A 15,138-nucleotide genomic window follows, 5' to 3' on the forward strand; every position below is an offset into this window, starting at 1 on the left:
TCCGGGGGGCGGGCCGGGCCTCCGCGGGCCGGGCCCCGGGAAGGCTTCGGCTGGCTAGCCCAGGTCCCTGGCCGTCGAGAGCTCCGGCCAGCGTACGGGGATGAGCGGGTCCCTGGGCCGGGCGGCGGCGGCTCTGCTCCGCTGGGGGCGCGGCGCGGGCGGCGGCCTGCGGGGCCCGGGCGTGCGGGCGGCGAGCTCGGGCGGCAGCGGCTCGTCGGAGCACCTGGACGCGCTGGTGAAGAAGGACAGGGTGGTGGTCTTCCTAAAGGGGACGCCGGAGCAGCCCCAGTGCGGCTTCAGCAACGCCGTGGTGCAGATCCTGCGGCTGCACGGCGTCCGCGACTACGCGGCGTACAACGTGCTGGACGACCCCCAGCTCCGGCAAGGTCAGAGCCGGCTGGGGGCGGAGGCGGGGCCGGGGGGCGACCGGCCGAGGCCACTCTGCGGGGCCGAGGATCTGTCGGGCAAGGTCCGTCTGGGGGCTCGAGGGGAGTTCAGACACGAGCTTCCACACGGGTCTGGGGTGGGGGCACGATCGACTTGAACTGGGTCTCGAGGATCTGGGCCTCTGGGCCAACTTGGGCAATGGAGTAAGTCCTAACGGTTCCCCGGTCCTCACTCGGAGCTGAAAAAGGCATTTCGGGGCCAGTGCCCTTCGGCTGAATCCAAGGAGCGTGGTCAGCAGCGTGACTCCCTGCTCTGCAGGGCTGGGGAAGTGGGCAGAGAGGGATACAGGAAGAGCCGTTAAGAGGTAGGCACTTTGGGGACACTTTGAGGGGCCGCCCTGTCTCGTGGGTAAGGAGCAGGTGCTGTCGATGGCGGGGGGGAGGGTCGAGGTTGCCCTTGTCTGAGGCTAGGGGGTCAGAGGCTGGCCTGTCGTGCCTCAAGGCTCGGGGTGTCAGGGACCGTTCTCTGTTGCTGCTACAGGAGCGGTTGACACAGCTTTTGGTCAGGTCTTAGTTGGGATCTGGTGTGGGAGAAAAAGACATTAAATTTATTTTTAGATACTCAAGGATGGGGGAGATTTGTGAGGACTAGGGATTGGAGAGGCTTGTGGGGAGAGGGACGAGGAATGATTCCTGGGCCCTAGCTCACTCAAGCTTGGAGCTCCAGGAGCCAGTCAGGGTCTGGGGCAGACACAGTAGTGTCTGTGACTTTTCAGTGGCCCACAGGGGAGGGTGGAGGGCCCTGACAGTTAACCAGCATCTTTTCTGATGAGCGCCTTGCTGAGAACCTTACCTGCATTCTTCTATTTCATCTTAGTGGGGGAGGAGAGAGAGGCCAGAACACCCGGGTCTGCTCCTTGGCTGGGGTGGGTGGGGTTGGCGGAGGCATGGGGGGACCGTGCCTGTACCCCCTGAAGGGTGGCATTCCAGACTTTCAGTGACTGAGTTCTCCCTGAGTTTCCTGCTGCTGTTTAGTGACAGTGTTCTAAAAAGTGTTTTAGGGCATCAAGTGCTATGGTAGTCTACATTCAGAATTCTGTATTTTGCTCTTCTGCATTTGAAGTTGTCGATCATAGTCATTCCAACAGAGATGCGACAGGCTGGCGTCAGGGAAGGGCTTTGGATTAGACTCCTTTGGCCAATCAGCTGTGCAACCCGAAGCAAGTCACGTGACTGCATTTTCCTTTTTGATAATATGAGGATAATGAAACCACACTTGGCAAAGGTTTTGTGAGGAAAAAAGGGAAAATAAAACCTTTAGAAAGTGCCTGTCCTCTTATCTCGCACTCAGAAGGCATCCATTAAATGGTAGCTATTTTATTATTAGCACTTTATGGTTTTAAAAGTATTTTTTTCCATGGAATCTAATCCTTATAGAACTCTCGGTTTTGGTGGATGGAAACAAGGAGCGAAGGCAGCTTAGAGTTACCAGGAGGCATGTGTAGTATTACCATGTGCTGTGCCCCCATGATCCTTCTCCCTTCCTGGACTACTGGAATGCTTCCAATTGCTGGCTTTTTTCACATACAGGGTGATCTGCAGTCTTCAAGCAGCAGCAGTGGCGTCTCTGCCTAAAAGATAAGATAGGAGAAACTACTCTGTAATCTTTCTGCTGGGACCTTGCCTCAGGCCGCTTGCAAATTGCCACTGTGGTCCTTAGTAAAACGTTGTGTTGTTGATACCTTGCTTAGCTTAAAGTTTTGAGAGTCTTTGGTTTATGAATTTCTGTTCTCCTGTTTAATACAAGCAGAGATGGTATAACTGAATCGCTTTGCTGTACACCTGAAACATTATACATCAACTATACTTGAATTAAAACATTTTTTTGAAATATAACGAGAGATGGGCTATACTGGAGTATGGCCAGTAATCTGAAAGTAACAGCAGGAATAAGAATGTTTGCCGAGAGCACTTACGTATCTGACTTCCAGTCTTCTGTTCTTAAGTGTTCAAACAATAGCAACAGGAATTTAACCCGTAAATTTCTTAACCATTGAGCTTCATCAGACCATTACTTTTAGTAAGTGAATGTGTTGCATATATATTGAACATAACACGTCTTTCTTTGCCTAGAAAAGTAAACATTAGGGTAAGTGTTAACCTCTAGACTAGGGCAGGGTGGTGTAAGCAGGTTATTAGAGTGGGGATTAGTTTAGCCAGGGTGAGGCCGTAAAACATGAAGATTCTTCATCTTTTTGCTCTCCACACCTTCAGGTTTGCCAAGAGAGACTGACAGGCTGTCTGATGCTTGCTTTTGCCAGCTAAAGATACGTCTGTGAACTTTTCCCAGACCCAAGGTCACTTCTAGTAACAGGATAGGAGCTTCTGCAAAATTGGCCTTTCCTGTTTTCTTGTGCCAGAGCAGGCTGAGTCTTAGAAAGGACCCAAGTCGGAAGAAGACCCTCAGACACTGTCTCCTAGTTCTGGGCACTGGGTCCAGGGATTATGATGCGCAGAGGTGTCAGCCTGAGACCTGAGACCCAAAGAACCAAGCTGACTGAGGCAGCTTTGCATTTTGGCCTTCCTCAAGGTTTGTTCCTTTTTAAAAATCTGGAGCACACACAAGACGGCCACAAAGGGATAGGGTCACGGTGGATGGATGTCACCATATCCTGCTCTTGGTCTTAACAAAGACTAATCTTTACTTTCAGTTGCGAAAGTAACATGTGCTCATGGGAGAAATTTGGAAAACACTGAAAATCTAAAGAAAATGAAAATCCCCTGTAATTCCGTATAAACCATAAACCATTATTATTAACATTTGGATCTAGTTTCTAACAGTTTGTTTGTTTTTTTTTAACAGAGTTGAGATCACGCATGTCTATATATAGCATTTTGCCCTCCTGAGAGCAGGGAACATGTCTTCTGCGACTCCCTGAGCACTGTGTGTGATGCTTATGCAAAGCGAGCTTTCAATGCATGTTTTAATGAATGAATAAATGCTTCTTTTATTTATCATTTTATCATAAACTCTCTTCCCTGCTCTTAAAAACATTGTAGACACTCTGGAATTTCTGCCTACTCAGATCACCACTGTATTCCTCGAATCGGGAACAGCGTCTGTTGAATGAATACCCATCATCCTATTGTTGAATGGTTATTAAGCATTTGAAAGTATGCCCAGCCTTTCCAGTATCAAGGAATTTAAGGCAATAGTAGAACTATGACGTTGGTAAGCATTAAAAATCAGGTAACAAGTGTGCGTAGGTGTCTGGTGGGCAGGTTGTATGCTGCAGATGGGGGTATAAAGTGGTGCCCACACTTGGAAGGAGTGACTGTCAGTACCCAGTCAAGTTGAAGGTGAACAGAGCTGAACACCCAGCTGTTTCAGTCGCGGGTATTTAGGCTACATCAGGGATCGACAAGCTTGTAAAGGGCCAGAGAGCAAAAGTTTAGGCTTTGGGGGCCTGGTGGTCTCTGTTACACCTCTTCAGCTCTGCTGTTACAGTGTACAGCAGGCGGGGAGAACACAGAGACGAATGAGCGGGGCGAAGTTCCAGTAACACTTTATTTACAGAAAACAAGGATGTGGACCGGCTTCGGCCCGAACGCTGTAGTTTGCCACCCCTTTGTCCAGAGAGACCGTCCCCTGCATGTGAGCTGGGAGATGCACATAAGGGGGAGCACTGCGGTGTTCCTTGTAATAATGAAAAGCGGTCAAGAACAGATCTTGGTCTGTTAGCAGCAGACTGAAGAAAGCAGCTGTAGCTTAGTCATATGATGGAAAACTAAATTGTGGTTAAAATGAATTAGATCTAGGGACTTCTCTGGTGGCACAGTGGTTAAGAATCCACCTACCAATGCAGGGGACGCAGGTTCAATCCCTGGTCTGGGAAGATTCCACGTGCTGTGGAGCAACTAGGCCCATGCACCACAACTGCTGAGCCTGTGCTCTAGATCCCGCGAGTTACAACTACTGAAGCCCGCACGCCACAACTGCTGAGCCCGTGTGCTGCAACTGCTGAAGCCCGCACGCCTAGAGTCCATGCTTGGCAACAAGAGAAGCCACCGCAATGAGAAGCCCGCGCACCGCAACGAAGAGTAGCCCCTGCTCTCCACAACTAGAGAAAGCCACACAGCAACAAAGACCCAACGCAGCCAAAAATTTTAAAAATTTAAAAAAAAAAAGAATTAGATCTAGATGTATTTAATATGACTGAATCTCAAAAAAGGCGATGCTTAGTCAAAAAACAAGTTGCAAAAGGGTAATTGTGGCTTAACGCCATTTGTGTCTATAAATGTTAAAGATGTGGAACAGTCCCATGGATTGCAGATCCATGTGTCATGCAGGTGGGGCTCACGGGGGGGGGCAGATGCCAGCTGACAGATGCCAGCCCCTGGCCAGAGACCACCTCTGGTGGTCAAGAACCTGGCCTTTGGACTCCTAGACACCTGGACTCAAATCCTGTCTCCACCGTATGCCAGCACTGTGACGTTGGTTAAGTTATTTAACCTCTCTGAGCCTTCATTTCTTCATCTGTAAAATAGGGATAATTATACATACCTTGTAGGAATTTTGTAAAGATGAAATGAGATTAGATATGTGAAAAACTTAGAGTATGAAACTCAGGAACCCTTAGCTCAGTAAATGGTATTTTTATTATTGCATGGCATACTTCACTGGTATTTTTCCTGCATTCTTTCCCTCTGTTTTCCCCGTTGCGTATATTGTCAGGAAAGCATTCCTGGGGAGGGTGGGGTAGAGGACACTGACGTGGAGAGCGTAGCCACAGTGCACCTGGCACTGTGGGAGCTTAATTCATTTCACCAATTATATCTTACTTAATCTTCATAACAAATATGTGAGGCATAGAGTTATTCCCATTTTACAGAAAAGGAAACAGGTTGAGAGGTGAGCAGATTTATCTGAGGCGGTATTTACAAGCCACAGTCTGCTGACCCCTAAACCAGCGCCTTGTCCCTCTCGGCACCGGGGTTTACTTTTTGTCAAGCAGTGCTAACATCGTTCTCTAAGTTAAGGAGGATGGAGAAATATGTGATTCCAGGAGGAGGTGACATGACTTGCCCGAGGAACAGAGCCTCGTTAAGTGGCGGAGTTGGCATCAACCTGCATCAGACTCTGAAGCTTGTGTACTGAAAATCCACCGGGAACAAAGAAAACTATAATCATGGTGCTCTTATGATGATTGTCCAAACCAGGAACGAGGTCCAATGTTCTGAAATGTCATGAATTTTGAAAAGTACCTTTTGAAAGTTCTGGAAGGGAATTTTCCAGAACATTTTCTCCCCTCTGGCTTGATACTTTGGAACATTACATTGTTTTGGTGGGGCAGTAGGTGTATGTGGAACTGATTTTGTAAGACAGCCTCCTAAGTCCCTGTCCTCGTGTTACCTGTTATATAACTTGGCAGTCAGCATTTTCTGTCCCAAACCGAATCGCAGTTTGTCATCTATAGAATATGGTTATCATTAAAATCCATTCTTGGGTATGATTTTCTCATTTTCAAGAGTTGCTCTCTGATTCTGAGTTATTCCATGTTATACAAGAATTATCACTGTATATTGCAGTTACTGAAAATTTAAAGGGTGAGAAAAATTAGCCATGTTTACACAATTAATTGTGAATTGATAGAATTTGTTTTAGTTTTCAATTTATGAATGTAGTCTTACTGGAAGTTTCTCACTTCACTCTGTAGGAAGCAATTGGGTATTTCCTTAAATATTTAAACTTGTAATCAGACTTTTTAAACATGGAAAATGGCATCGTTTTTAGGAGAGATGCCAGAGCTTTGCTTTGACAACAGCCACCTGTAACACTTGATAATCTAAAAATTAAAGAAGTAGTTAAGTTTAATTTTGATAAACTATCAGCTGGTAGGCACCTTGGATGCTGTCACAATGCCATGTGTTCTGAGGTGGGTTCTTCTGAGTTCTTGAAGTTACTAGGACAGTCACAGGCCAAGGGGTTTGGAAGGAGTTAGCCTCCCTTGCATGTGACTGTATGTTGGATGTTCAGGATGGTGGAAAGCCCACTTATTTTGGTAGTTCTGGTGGTTAGGATGGATTTCCTTCCTTCCCTTATAGTTGGGACGTATGGTCTGCAACACCGTAATGTTTAGTTGTTGCCTAATACTTTGGTTGAGTGTGCTACCATAAAATAGGACAAGCCTAATGCTTTGGTTGAGTGTAGTACCATAAAAACGATTGATGAAAGCAAGTCATTCTTTTACTCAACAAAGATTTTATTTTAAAAAATTGTACTTTTTAGGATTAAACATGTGGTTTTGGGTGGCCCTCAGATAGCAAATTTGTTTTCACCTTTGGTGTATTTCAAAAATTGTAGGCACTCACCAAAAGAATCAGTAGATATTCATTGCCATGGAAAGCTTAATGCAGTGTATTATTAATTGGAAAAAAAAAACCCAGATATAATATTGTGCAAATAAATGGTTCATGTACATAAATGTAACAGATATTTAAGAAAGTTTAGAAGAAGTAAAAAGTTCATATTTATTCTAAACGTTTCTTAATCTCCCCCCGTCATAAAGTAAAAAAAGATGTGTCATTGGAAATGTAAAGTTAAGTTCTGATGGACTCTTTGTGTTTGAGGATAGAGTTTAAAAAAAAAAATCCAAAACATACAGCTTACATGCTAAGTAATTGTTTATGTAGCACCAAACATCAGAGTGATGAAAAACTTGAATTCAAAAAAAAAAAAACAAAAAACTTGAATTCATCAGGGTATTCAAGTATAAAAACATTCTGATGGTTAATGGAATTTGCCCTTTATTGGTAACCTCCAAACCTCTAGCTGATTTTTTTTTAAACAGAAACCCAGAGTGGCTTAGAAGTGAGCTTTTCAGGGCCTATAACGTTGTAACCATTTCTCTATCCATAAAGTCTGCCTGCAGAAGAAAGATAAAGCTCTCTACTGGGGGCCCTCTAGTGCTGTCGTTTACAGCGAAGTCGCTGTTTTTTAGAAAGCAGTGACTTAAAAGAGAAAAACACATGGTATCTTGGGACTGTTATTTGTAATGTAACTCATATTGGTAATCTTATTTGGTAAAACTCATCTGATAATAAATGATAGGGCATTAAGAAAAAGGTTTTGTATTTTTAGTTTGTTTACATAAAAACCACCACTTGACCGATTTCTAAAATTTGTGTCATACTGTCTTTTGCCTGAAGAATTTGTTGACTTTCTGTTTCATTTATTTGTACATTTAAAAAAGTATACTTCATCTCAACCTCTGAGTAGAAAAGGAAGTAAAGGGTAAGGAGGAATTTAGAAAAGAGTGATCTTTTCTGCCTCAAGATTGAAACCACATTTCCTTCATAGCCATCATCCTCATGGCCCAGCACTGAACAGAATCATCCCATGGCTGCACTGTCCCTGAACATACTTCATCTCGGTGTGTCCTCAAAGCCATTGTCTCTTAGGGCAGGGAGTGGGTCTCACTCACCCCGTGGCCCTGTGCCTGGCCCAGGACGTGGCCCTTCATGAGCTTTGGGCCTTTCCTTCATTTCACTCAGTCCCTGCGAGTTCTGTGCTGAGCCAGGTCGGCTGTGCCATGGAGAGCTCATCTGAGGGGCTGAATAGGACGAGGGCCACAGTCTAGCCACAGGAGAGGGATTTTTCTTTGGGTAAAAGAATTATTAAAGATCAAAGCCAGTGACTCAGTGTCTGTAACTTCACCAGCAGAGAAGGCACGGAAAACATTAGGTGTGGGCTGCCCAGTGTGCCAGTGAGTTACCATCATGGGTCCATGTTCAGCAGTCCATTTGGGAATGGAGTGGCATTTCTTTCGTTTGTCTGTTTTCCTGAAAACGTGGCCCGCAGAAGCATGGGGAGTATAGCCTTGTGTATCTTGTGTCACTTGCGTTAACCAGTCAAGTTCTCTGCCATTAATCCGGGGTCGATTGTGTGTCAGGTAGTTTATGAGAGCCTTACTTAACCTGATTCTCATAAAAACTTTGTGAGATGAGGGCGGAAACAGGATGGAGGCCTCACTGTTTATAATTGGAAGAATCAGCGGTCCATTCAACCCTAAAGCTTATGCTCTTTGTAGCAAATACACGGTCCCCCAGGGATGGGGAGCCAGGAAGGGATACGGCGTGTCCCTAGGAGCAGGGAAACGTATTTTGCCGTACAAGTATTTGACCACTGAAATGACGCTTAAATGTTCTTTCCCCGTAGGCATTAAAGACTATTCCAACTGGCCCACCATCCCGCAAGTGTACCTCAACGGCGAGTTCGTGGGGGGCTGTGACATTCTTCTGCAGATGCACCAGAATGGGGACCTGGTGGAAGAACTGAAAAAGCTGGGGATCCGCTCCGCCCTCTTAGATGAAAAGAAAGATCAAGACTCAAAGTGAGGGTGGCCCATGCGAGGAAGCCGCTGGTGTCAGAATCTCACTGCCAGAAAAGCCTTCCCGATTCTGGTTTTTGCTCTTCAGATGACTGTTTGCACTGATTCCTCCAGTTTGTAAGCAGCCTGGTGATTTTAGCATGTCTGGTATTTGAGCAAGGAATATCCTATCATGAATAACCACTGCACTGTCATAATCAATGTTGTACGATGAGATTGCTGTAAACAATTCCTTCTTATGTTGTCCTTTGCTCTTTGCTTGATTCAGGAGTAAACCTAGGAGCTTTTGAATCATCATTATTATTCATGAGTCCTCTGCAAATATGTCAGTCGGCAAAGATAATATACCCCCCCTCCCCAATTTTTTGTAACTTGTTCTGTTAAGAAAACTGATGGACAAGGAAGAAAAGATAACCGGGGTGTTGTTTTTTTAAAATAAACTGCCAACCCAGGGATACCACGTGTGAGTTGTTAATCTGAATAGCAATAAGTATTTGTCTTCGTCCGTTCGGGATGCTATAACAAAATACCGCAGACTGAATGGCTTATAAACACCAGATATTGATTCTCACAGTTCTGGAAGGTGGAAGTCCAAGATCAAGGCTGTAGCACATCAGGTGTATGGTGAGGGCCTGCTCCTGCTTCACAGACAGCTGTGTTCTCACAGAAGCTCTTTGGGGTCTCTTTTATAAGGGCACTAATCCCATTTATGAGGGCTCCACCCTCATGACCTAATCACCTCCCAAAGGCCCCACCCCCTAAAACCATCCCTTTGGAGGTTATATGTCAGCCTAGGAATTTTGAGGGGACACAGACATTCAGTCGATAAGGACTTTTAGCACCTCTGACCTTTTGATTTTAGGAATTAAAGAGTAATTCTCATTCATACTCTTCTGTTAAATTTGCCACAAAAACAGCCATCAAGCTGTACTCTAATTTCTTGAAGGGAAGTAAGTGTTGTGAATGCTGAGAGGTGTTGCTGATCCAGTTGGAGGCTTGGGCGGACTGGCGAGAAGTGAGGTGGGGAGGCTGGAGGGGGGCGCCCCGCACGCCCATCTCTGAAGACCTGTGCGTGGCCACCTGCGCTGCACTTGGAGAGGGAGCAGCATTAGCAGCCCTCCAAAGAATGGGGTCTCATGAGTCTTTTATTCCTTAAAAACGGGGCCTTTGGGCTTCCCTGGTGGCGCAGTGGTTAAGAATCTGCCTGCCAATTCAGGGGACACGGGTTCGAACCCTGGTCCGGGAAGATCCCACATGCTGCAGACCAACTAAGCCTGTGCACCACAACTACTGAGCCCACATGCCACAACTACTGAGCCCATGTGCCACAACTACTGAAGCCCACGCACCTAGAGCCCGTGCTCCGCAACAAGAGAAGCCACCTCAATGAGAAGCCCATGCATCACAACAAAGAGTAGCCCTGCTTACCACAACCAGAGAAAAGGCAGCATGCAGCAACAAAGACCCAACGCAGCCAAAAATAATAAATAAATTTAAAAAAAAGAATAGATACCTAAAACACCTACAATTAAAAAAAATAAAATGGGGCCTTTATAAAAAAGGACATAATTGGAATCATAGCCAAGATCTTCCAGTACATGGTGTATTTTACCAAGACTGTGCTTCTCCACCTAGGCTGGAGGTGGAGCTAGAGGTAAGGTTTACAGCAAGCGACTCGTGGGAAGAAAGCCCATCCTGTCACCGTGTGCCCTTGGGTCCCCAGAAGCCTTCATTCATCTCCAAGGGCTTGCTTAAACAGAGCATTTGTTTAGAGGCACATCTTTACAGTGACAGAGGTAAGAAGAAGCTGCATTTTTTAATGAAAAGAGCAAAAATGACAAGGAAAGAGGGATGGCTTATTTCCCTGGAGCTGTTCTGGAGGCTTGTTCTGTGTTGATTATTGAGTTTACACGAGTGCCACTTAGAAAAGCTCTGAAAACGGACAGACTTGGTGGGGTAAGGATTGACCTGCCGGGTGGTCTCGTAGCTCACAGCTCCTGGCTCCATCCTTCCCCCAGAGGTTGTGAGATTCCCAGGAGAAAAGAAAGGCAAGTTGTAGCCCATCCCCACATCCGTGGGGACTGTCCCACATCCCTGGGGACTGCCCTGTCAGGTGAGAGGACTGCCCCTCGTAAATTACAGAGCTCAGGGTTTCAGGGAAAAGAAAAGCAGATTACTGCCACAAAGAGTTTTCTATTACATGCATTGTATACTGCATCCCATCAATACCTTTTGGGTCTGCTCTAAGCTAAGAGCTTACACAGACCCTTAGAGGAGGTTGGAGCTCACTTGTTGGAAGCGCTTTGCTTCACAGATGAGAGTGAGGGCGCTGGAAGGAAGCCCTGAGCTCAGAGCTGCCTGTGCTGCTGCCACGTGGTGGCCAAGCCGAGACTGTGACCTTGTCCTTTGGAAAGAATACCGTTAACAAACCACTTTTTACTGTCCCTGGATGAGTACCAGGCCGTGGGGCACACACATGAGTCTGCAAAATTGTCCCTCGCCTTCACATCTGGTGTGTAATAGGGTACCTTTCCATAATTTTGCTCCTTTTGGCTTTTCCTTCAACCTGCCTATGTCCCCTTAGGGTTCATCTAAAAAATGAAATGATAAGAAACTCATCTGCAGGGAAACATCGATGTAGGAAACCTCCCTGGAATATTAGCACTAGGGGAGAGCTACGAGGCAAATAATTGGACTCAGATGCTTATGAATCATAGTGAGATCGTATCAGTCACCAGAGAGCTTAAAAGTTTAAGGAATCACTGAGCTCTACAAGAAATGGAAATGTTCTTTCCAAAGTTAATTAATCCTTTTTTTCTCTATGCTTGACAAGTCTCTGCCAAGTGGGAAATTGAAGATGCTATCTGATGTCAGTCTGAATAACTTTAACGATCTGCATAATTAGAATTCACTGTGATAATTAGAACAGTGACACCAAAGTTCATTGTACAAACAGCAATATCACACATCATCTATTTAAAAATGCAAGGTCCACTTCACGGCTTTCCACTACAGGACACTGGCTTGTATCATTTGATTTGATTTATGTCACAACTTCAGTCCGGTGTTATTAGACCGTTTAGAAATAGATGAAGTTATTTTAGAACATTTGTATGAGTTGAGGTAGTTTTTGTCTTGTAAGCTGGTAGTTACATAAATGTCATTACACTTCATTTAAGTTGGGGAGATATTTTAGAACAGCAGGTAAGTTTTAAGGCTTCTTGGGTTTCTTGTTATTGACCCTATTGAATTGACTTGGGTAGAATCTGGGACCTCAAGCTTTCCTGTAATTACCAACGCCCCAGCAGCTAGCTTGAGAAAGAACTCTTGTAAATTTATTAACGAGCTTGGCTATGTAGAGGAAAATTGTTTCTTGAGAGGTTGGGTCCCTTGGTGTTCGTGACGAGAGATCGGGCTAAGGGTTCAGAGGATCGACCTTCGTGCTGGCCAAGTTATGTTGGAGTACATTTAAACCAGGGGCAAGGAAGCTTCCAGGTGGGTTCCTGAGAGTCACTGACGGGCAAAAATAGATACCGGTGGATGGTCACACCAAAAGGAGCTGATTTGATAGCTATTAAAAAAGATAGATTTCTTAATCCGGTTGAGAATTGTTTTTTTTTTTTTTTTTTTGGCTGCACCAGATGCGGTTGCCTGCCCAGGGATCGAACCTGTGCCCCCTGCAGTGTAAGCGTGGAGTCTCAACCACGGGACTGCCAGGGGAGTCCCATAGCTAATTTGAGGGAGAGGGGAGGAACGGTGAAAGGGGGAAGAGCGGTTGTCAAGCCACCCACAACGTGGCCAAGGGGGACTTGTGGGAAGTCGCATCCCGTCCTGCTTCCTGAGAGCAGTGTCACTGCTGCATGGGCTGTGCAGTTGAGCTGGGAGCAGATCTGGCCTGAAAGCCTAAGTGCACCTTGCTTCGAAGGCCTTTTCCCCGACTGCAGCCAGAATGGCCTTCCACAGACACACTACTTACACTTCTCACTCCCCTACTTACAGACCTCCCAGGTCGCTGCCCCAGAAGTCCTTCCCTCACCTCCCTGCTTTGTCCCCACGGCACCAGATTGTCATTGCCCTTGTGCTTGGCTTCACTCGAGGATCCGCTATCGCTAGCACATGTAGTGCTTAGAAAAATATGTAAAAAATAAGCAAAGGATTCTCTTTCTCCGTTCTGTCCTGATGAGTCACAAGAAGCGTTAGGTCATTACAGTTCACCAGGGTAGCAGCACAGGGCAACCCCTAAGAGCTTGGGTTTGGATCAAACTTCCTGGATTGCCATCCCATTTCTTCCCAGATGTGTGACTGGCCTCAGACACATTAATAACCTCCCTTGCCTACTCTACTGAACAGGACAGCGGTGAAAGTCACCTACGTCAGGCTTGTTATGAGATGGGAGAATCCACATCAAAAGCCAAGCCCATAATAAGCTTTCCAGATAGGTTAACCTCCATGGTTACCTCGGACTCGATCTGGACTTGATTGCGGTATATTACTCTCCATCATTGTTAGGCTTAAGGGAGTAGAGCTAAGTCCATATTTATTAACAGGTCATTGTTTGGTTGTCCCCAGAGCATGGAGACTCATCTTTGAAGGTCAATGACAAGATCTAATACTTGTGATAATCTCAGTGGAGTGTACCCATTATTCAGCTGTTCTTGGGGCTGGGGTCGGGAGGGCCCTGAGACAGAAAGAATTCCCTGTAAATTACTTTCCCAAGACTATAGTTGGACTTTTTGCCACTGAGTCTTAATTTTTTTTTAATATTATTTCTATTTCATGCAGTGGGAAGTCTGTACTGAACTGATAGGTTAGAATAGGCTTTATTGTGTGGAGGTAAGCCTGAAAGAACACAGTTTAACCTTGAGTTAATTCTAATTTATCAGTAACAAGGATTGTGATGCTGGGTTCTACTGTACCCAAGTAGTAATTTTCACAGGGATACATTTTGCCAGGAAATAAGAGGATGATAGGTCCCCTGGTTCACAGGAAGTTAGGTGATGAACTGCAGAGAATATTTCCAGATTATTGGTAGGTCCGTCTAGTCCTAAACTGACACTGAGCCTTGGTAATCAACTACAGGGACGAGCCAGCCTCCTGGGGCGTCCATGCTAAGCCCTAAGCCCTAGACTCTGCGATGGCACCTCTTCCCACTCTAGACCCCAGGTCTGGGGCTGAGCCTTCAGCTGGGAATCAGGTACCCCTGCCCCCACCCTGAGCCAGGACAGGCTCAAAATACATGGAATCTGAAGGAGAACTTCAGCAGTTGCTTTTACACATAAGCTGTAACCCTGAGAACCTAGAAGCACATTTCCCATTATCCTGGCTTTTTTTTTTTTTTTAATATTTATTTATTTATTTGGTTGCACCAGGTCTTAGTTGTGGCAGGCGGGCTCCTTAGTTGTGGCTCGCCAGCTCCTTAACTGCAGCATGTGGGCTCCTTAGTTGTTACGTGCAAACTCTTAGTTGCAACATGCATGTGGGATCTAGTTCCCTGACCAGGGATCGAACCCGGGTCCCCTGCATTGGGAGAGCAGAGTCTTATCCACTGCACCACCAGGGAAGTCCCCCCAGCCATCTGTTTAATTAAAGCTGCAACCTGGTCTCCCCACAACACTGCTGGTCCCCCTTTCCCTGCTCTCTTCCCCCCCCATCACCTCTAACAGACAAAGTAATGTACTTATATATTACGTATATTGTTTATTTTGTCTTCCTGACTAGAAGTTAAGTCCCCTGACAATAGGGATCTTTGGCTACTTTTTTCACACATGGACCCAACTGCTGGGACAGTGCCTGGTGAATAGCAAGTGATCAATGAATAATTTTAATGAATGAATGAATAACAAGCTATGGACTTGTAGGAAAAGACCTGAGTTTTCAGTCTAAGACAGAGAAGACAGTGATACAGGCCAATGGAAGGAAGCAATGTTTATTGAGTGCTCTCTTTGGACCCAACCCTTACTGTAAGGGATCTTTGTCACTTAATCTTCACAACGACCCTACAAATTAAGTGATTGCTCTATCTTCACACAAGGAAATGTCTGTCTAGAGAAATTAGGCTATTTGCCTAAGGTCACACAGCTGGTATGATGTGGATCTAGGTTGCAAACCCAGTGTTATCCTACTTTAAAGCTCCAGGCACTGCAGCATGCATGTAGGAACCAATACACTGGGGCTTCAGGGAAGACTTCCTGGAGGAGGTGGCTTCTGCACCATCTTGAAGTCATGACACGGTATGGATATGCAGGGATGAGATGTAGGTACTGTTATTTGTGATAGAGAAAAGGGTGAGCTGCCAGCCTAGAGAGGGGGTTATCCAGGGAAGGAGCAGCGATCAGAGCCCAGGCCACCTGGGGAGGACAGTC

At 45.8% G+C, this 15,138-nt stretch overlaps 1 protein-coding gene across 1 annotated transcript; it reads left to right on the forward strand.

The window, feature by feature from the left end:
- Window positions 1-28: 28 nt before the first annotated feature.
- On the forward strand, window positions 29-9,234 carry GLRX5 (glutaredoxin 5). Its single transcript, XM_036843816.1, has 2 exons — window positions 29-386; window positions 8,605-9,234. Exons 1-2 carry the CDS (start codon window positions 101-103, stop codon window positions 8,781-8,783), a joined length of 465 nt encoding a protein of 154 aa, XP_036699711.1. The 5' UTR covers window positions 29-100; the 3' UTR covers window positions 8,784-9,234.
- Window positions 9,235-15,138: the final 5,904 nt, after the last annotated feature.

This window comes from Balaenoptera musculus, chromosome 2 (assembly GCF_009873245.2).
Source record: "Balaenoptera musculus isolate JJ_BM4_2016_0621 chromosome 2, mBalMus1.pri.v3, whole genome shotgun sequence".
In the NCBI taxonomy this organism is placed as follows: domain Eukaryota; kingdom Metazoa; phylum Chordata; class Mammalia; order Artiodactyla; family Balaenopteridae; genus Balaenoptera; species Balaenoptera musculus.

Excerpts from the sequence above, each read along its gene's own strand:
- GLRX5 (XM_036843816.1), top strand. The coding sequence starts at position 101 with ATGAGCGGGTCCCTGGGCCGGGCGGCGGCGGCTCTGCTCCGCTGGGGG. Across the intron at positions 387-8,604 it reads CGACCCCCAGCTCCGGCAAG|GCATTAAAGACTATTCCAAC; the intron begins GTCAGAGCCGGC and ends CTTTCCCCGTAG.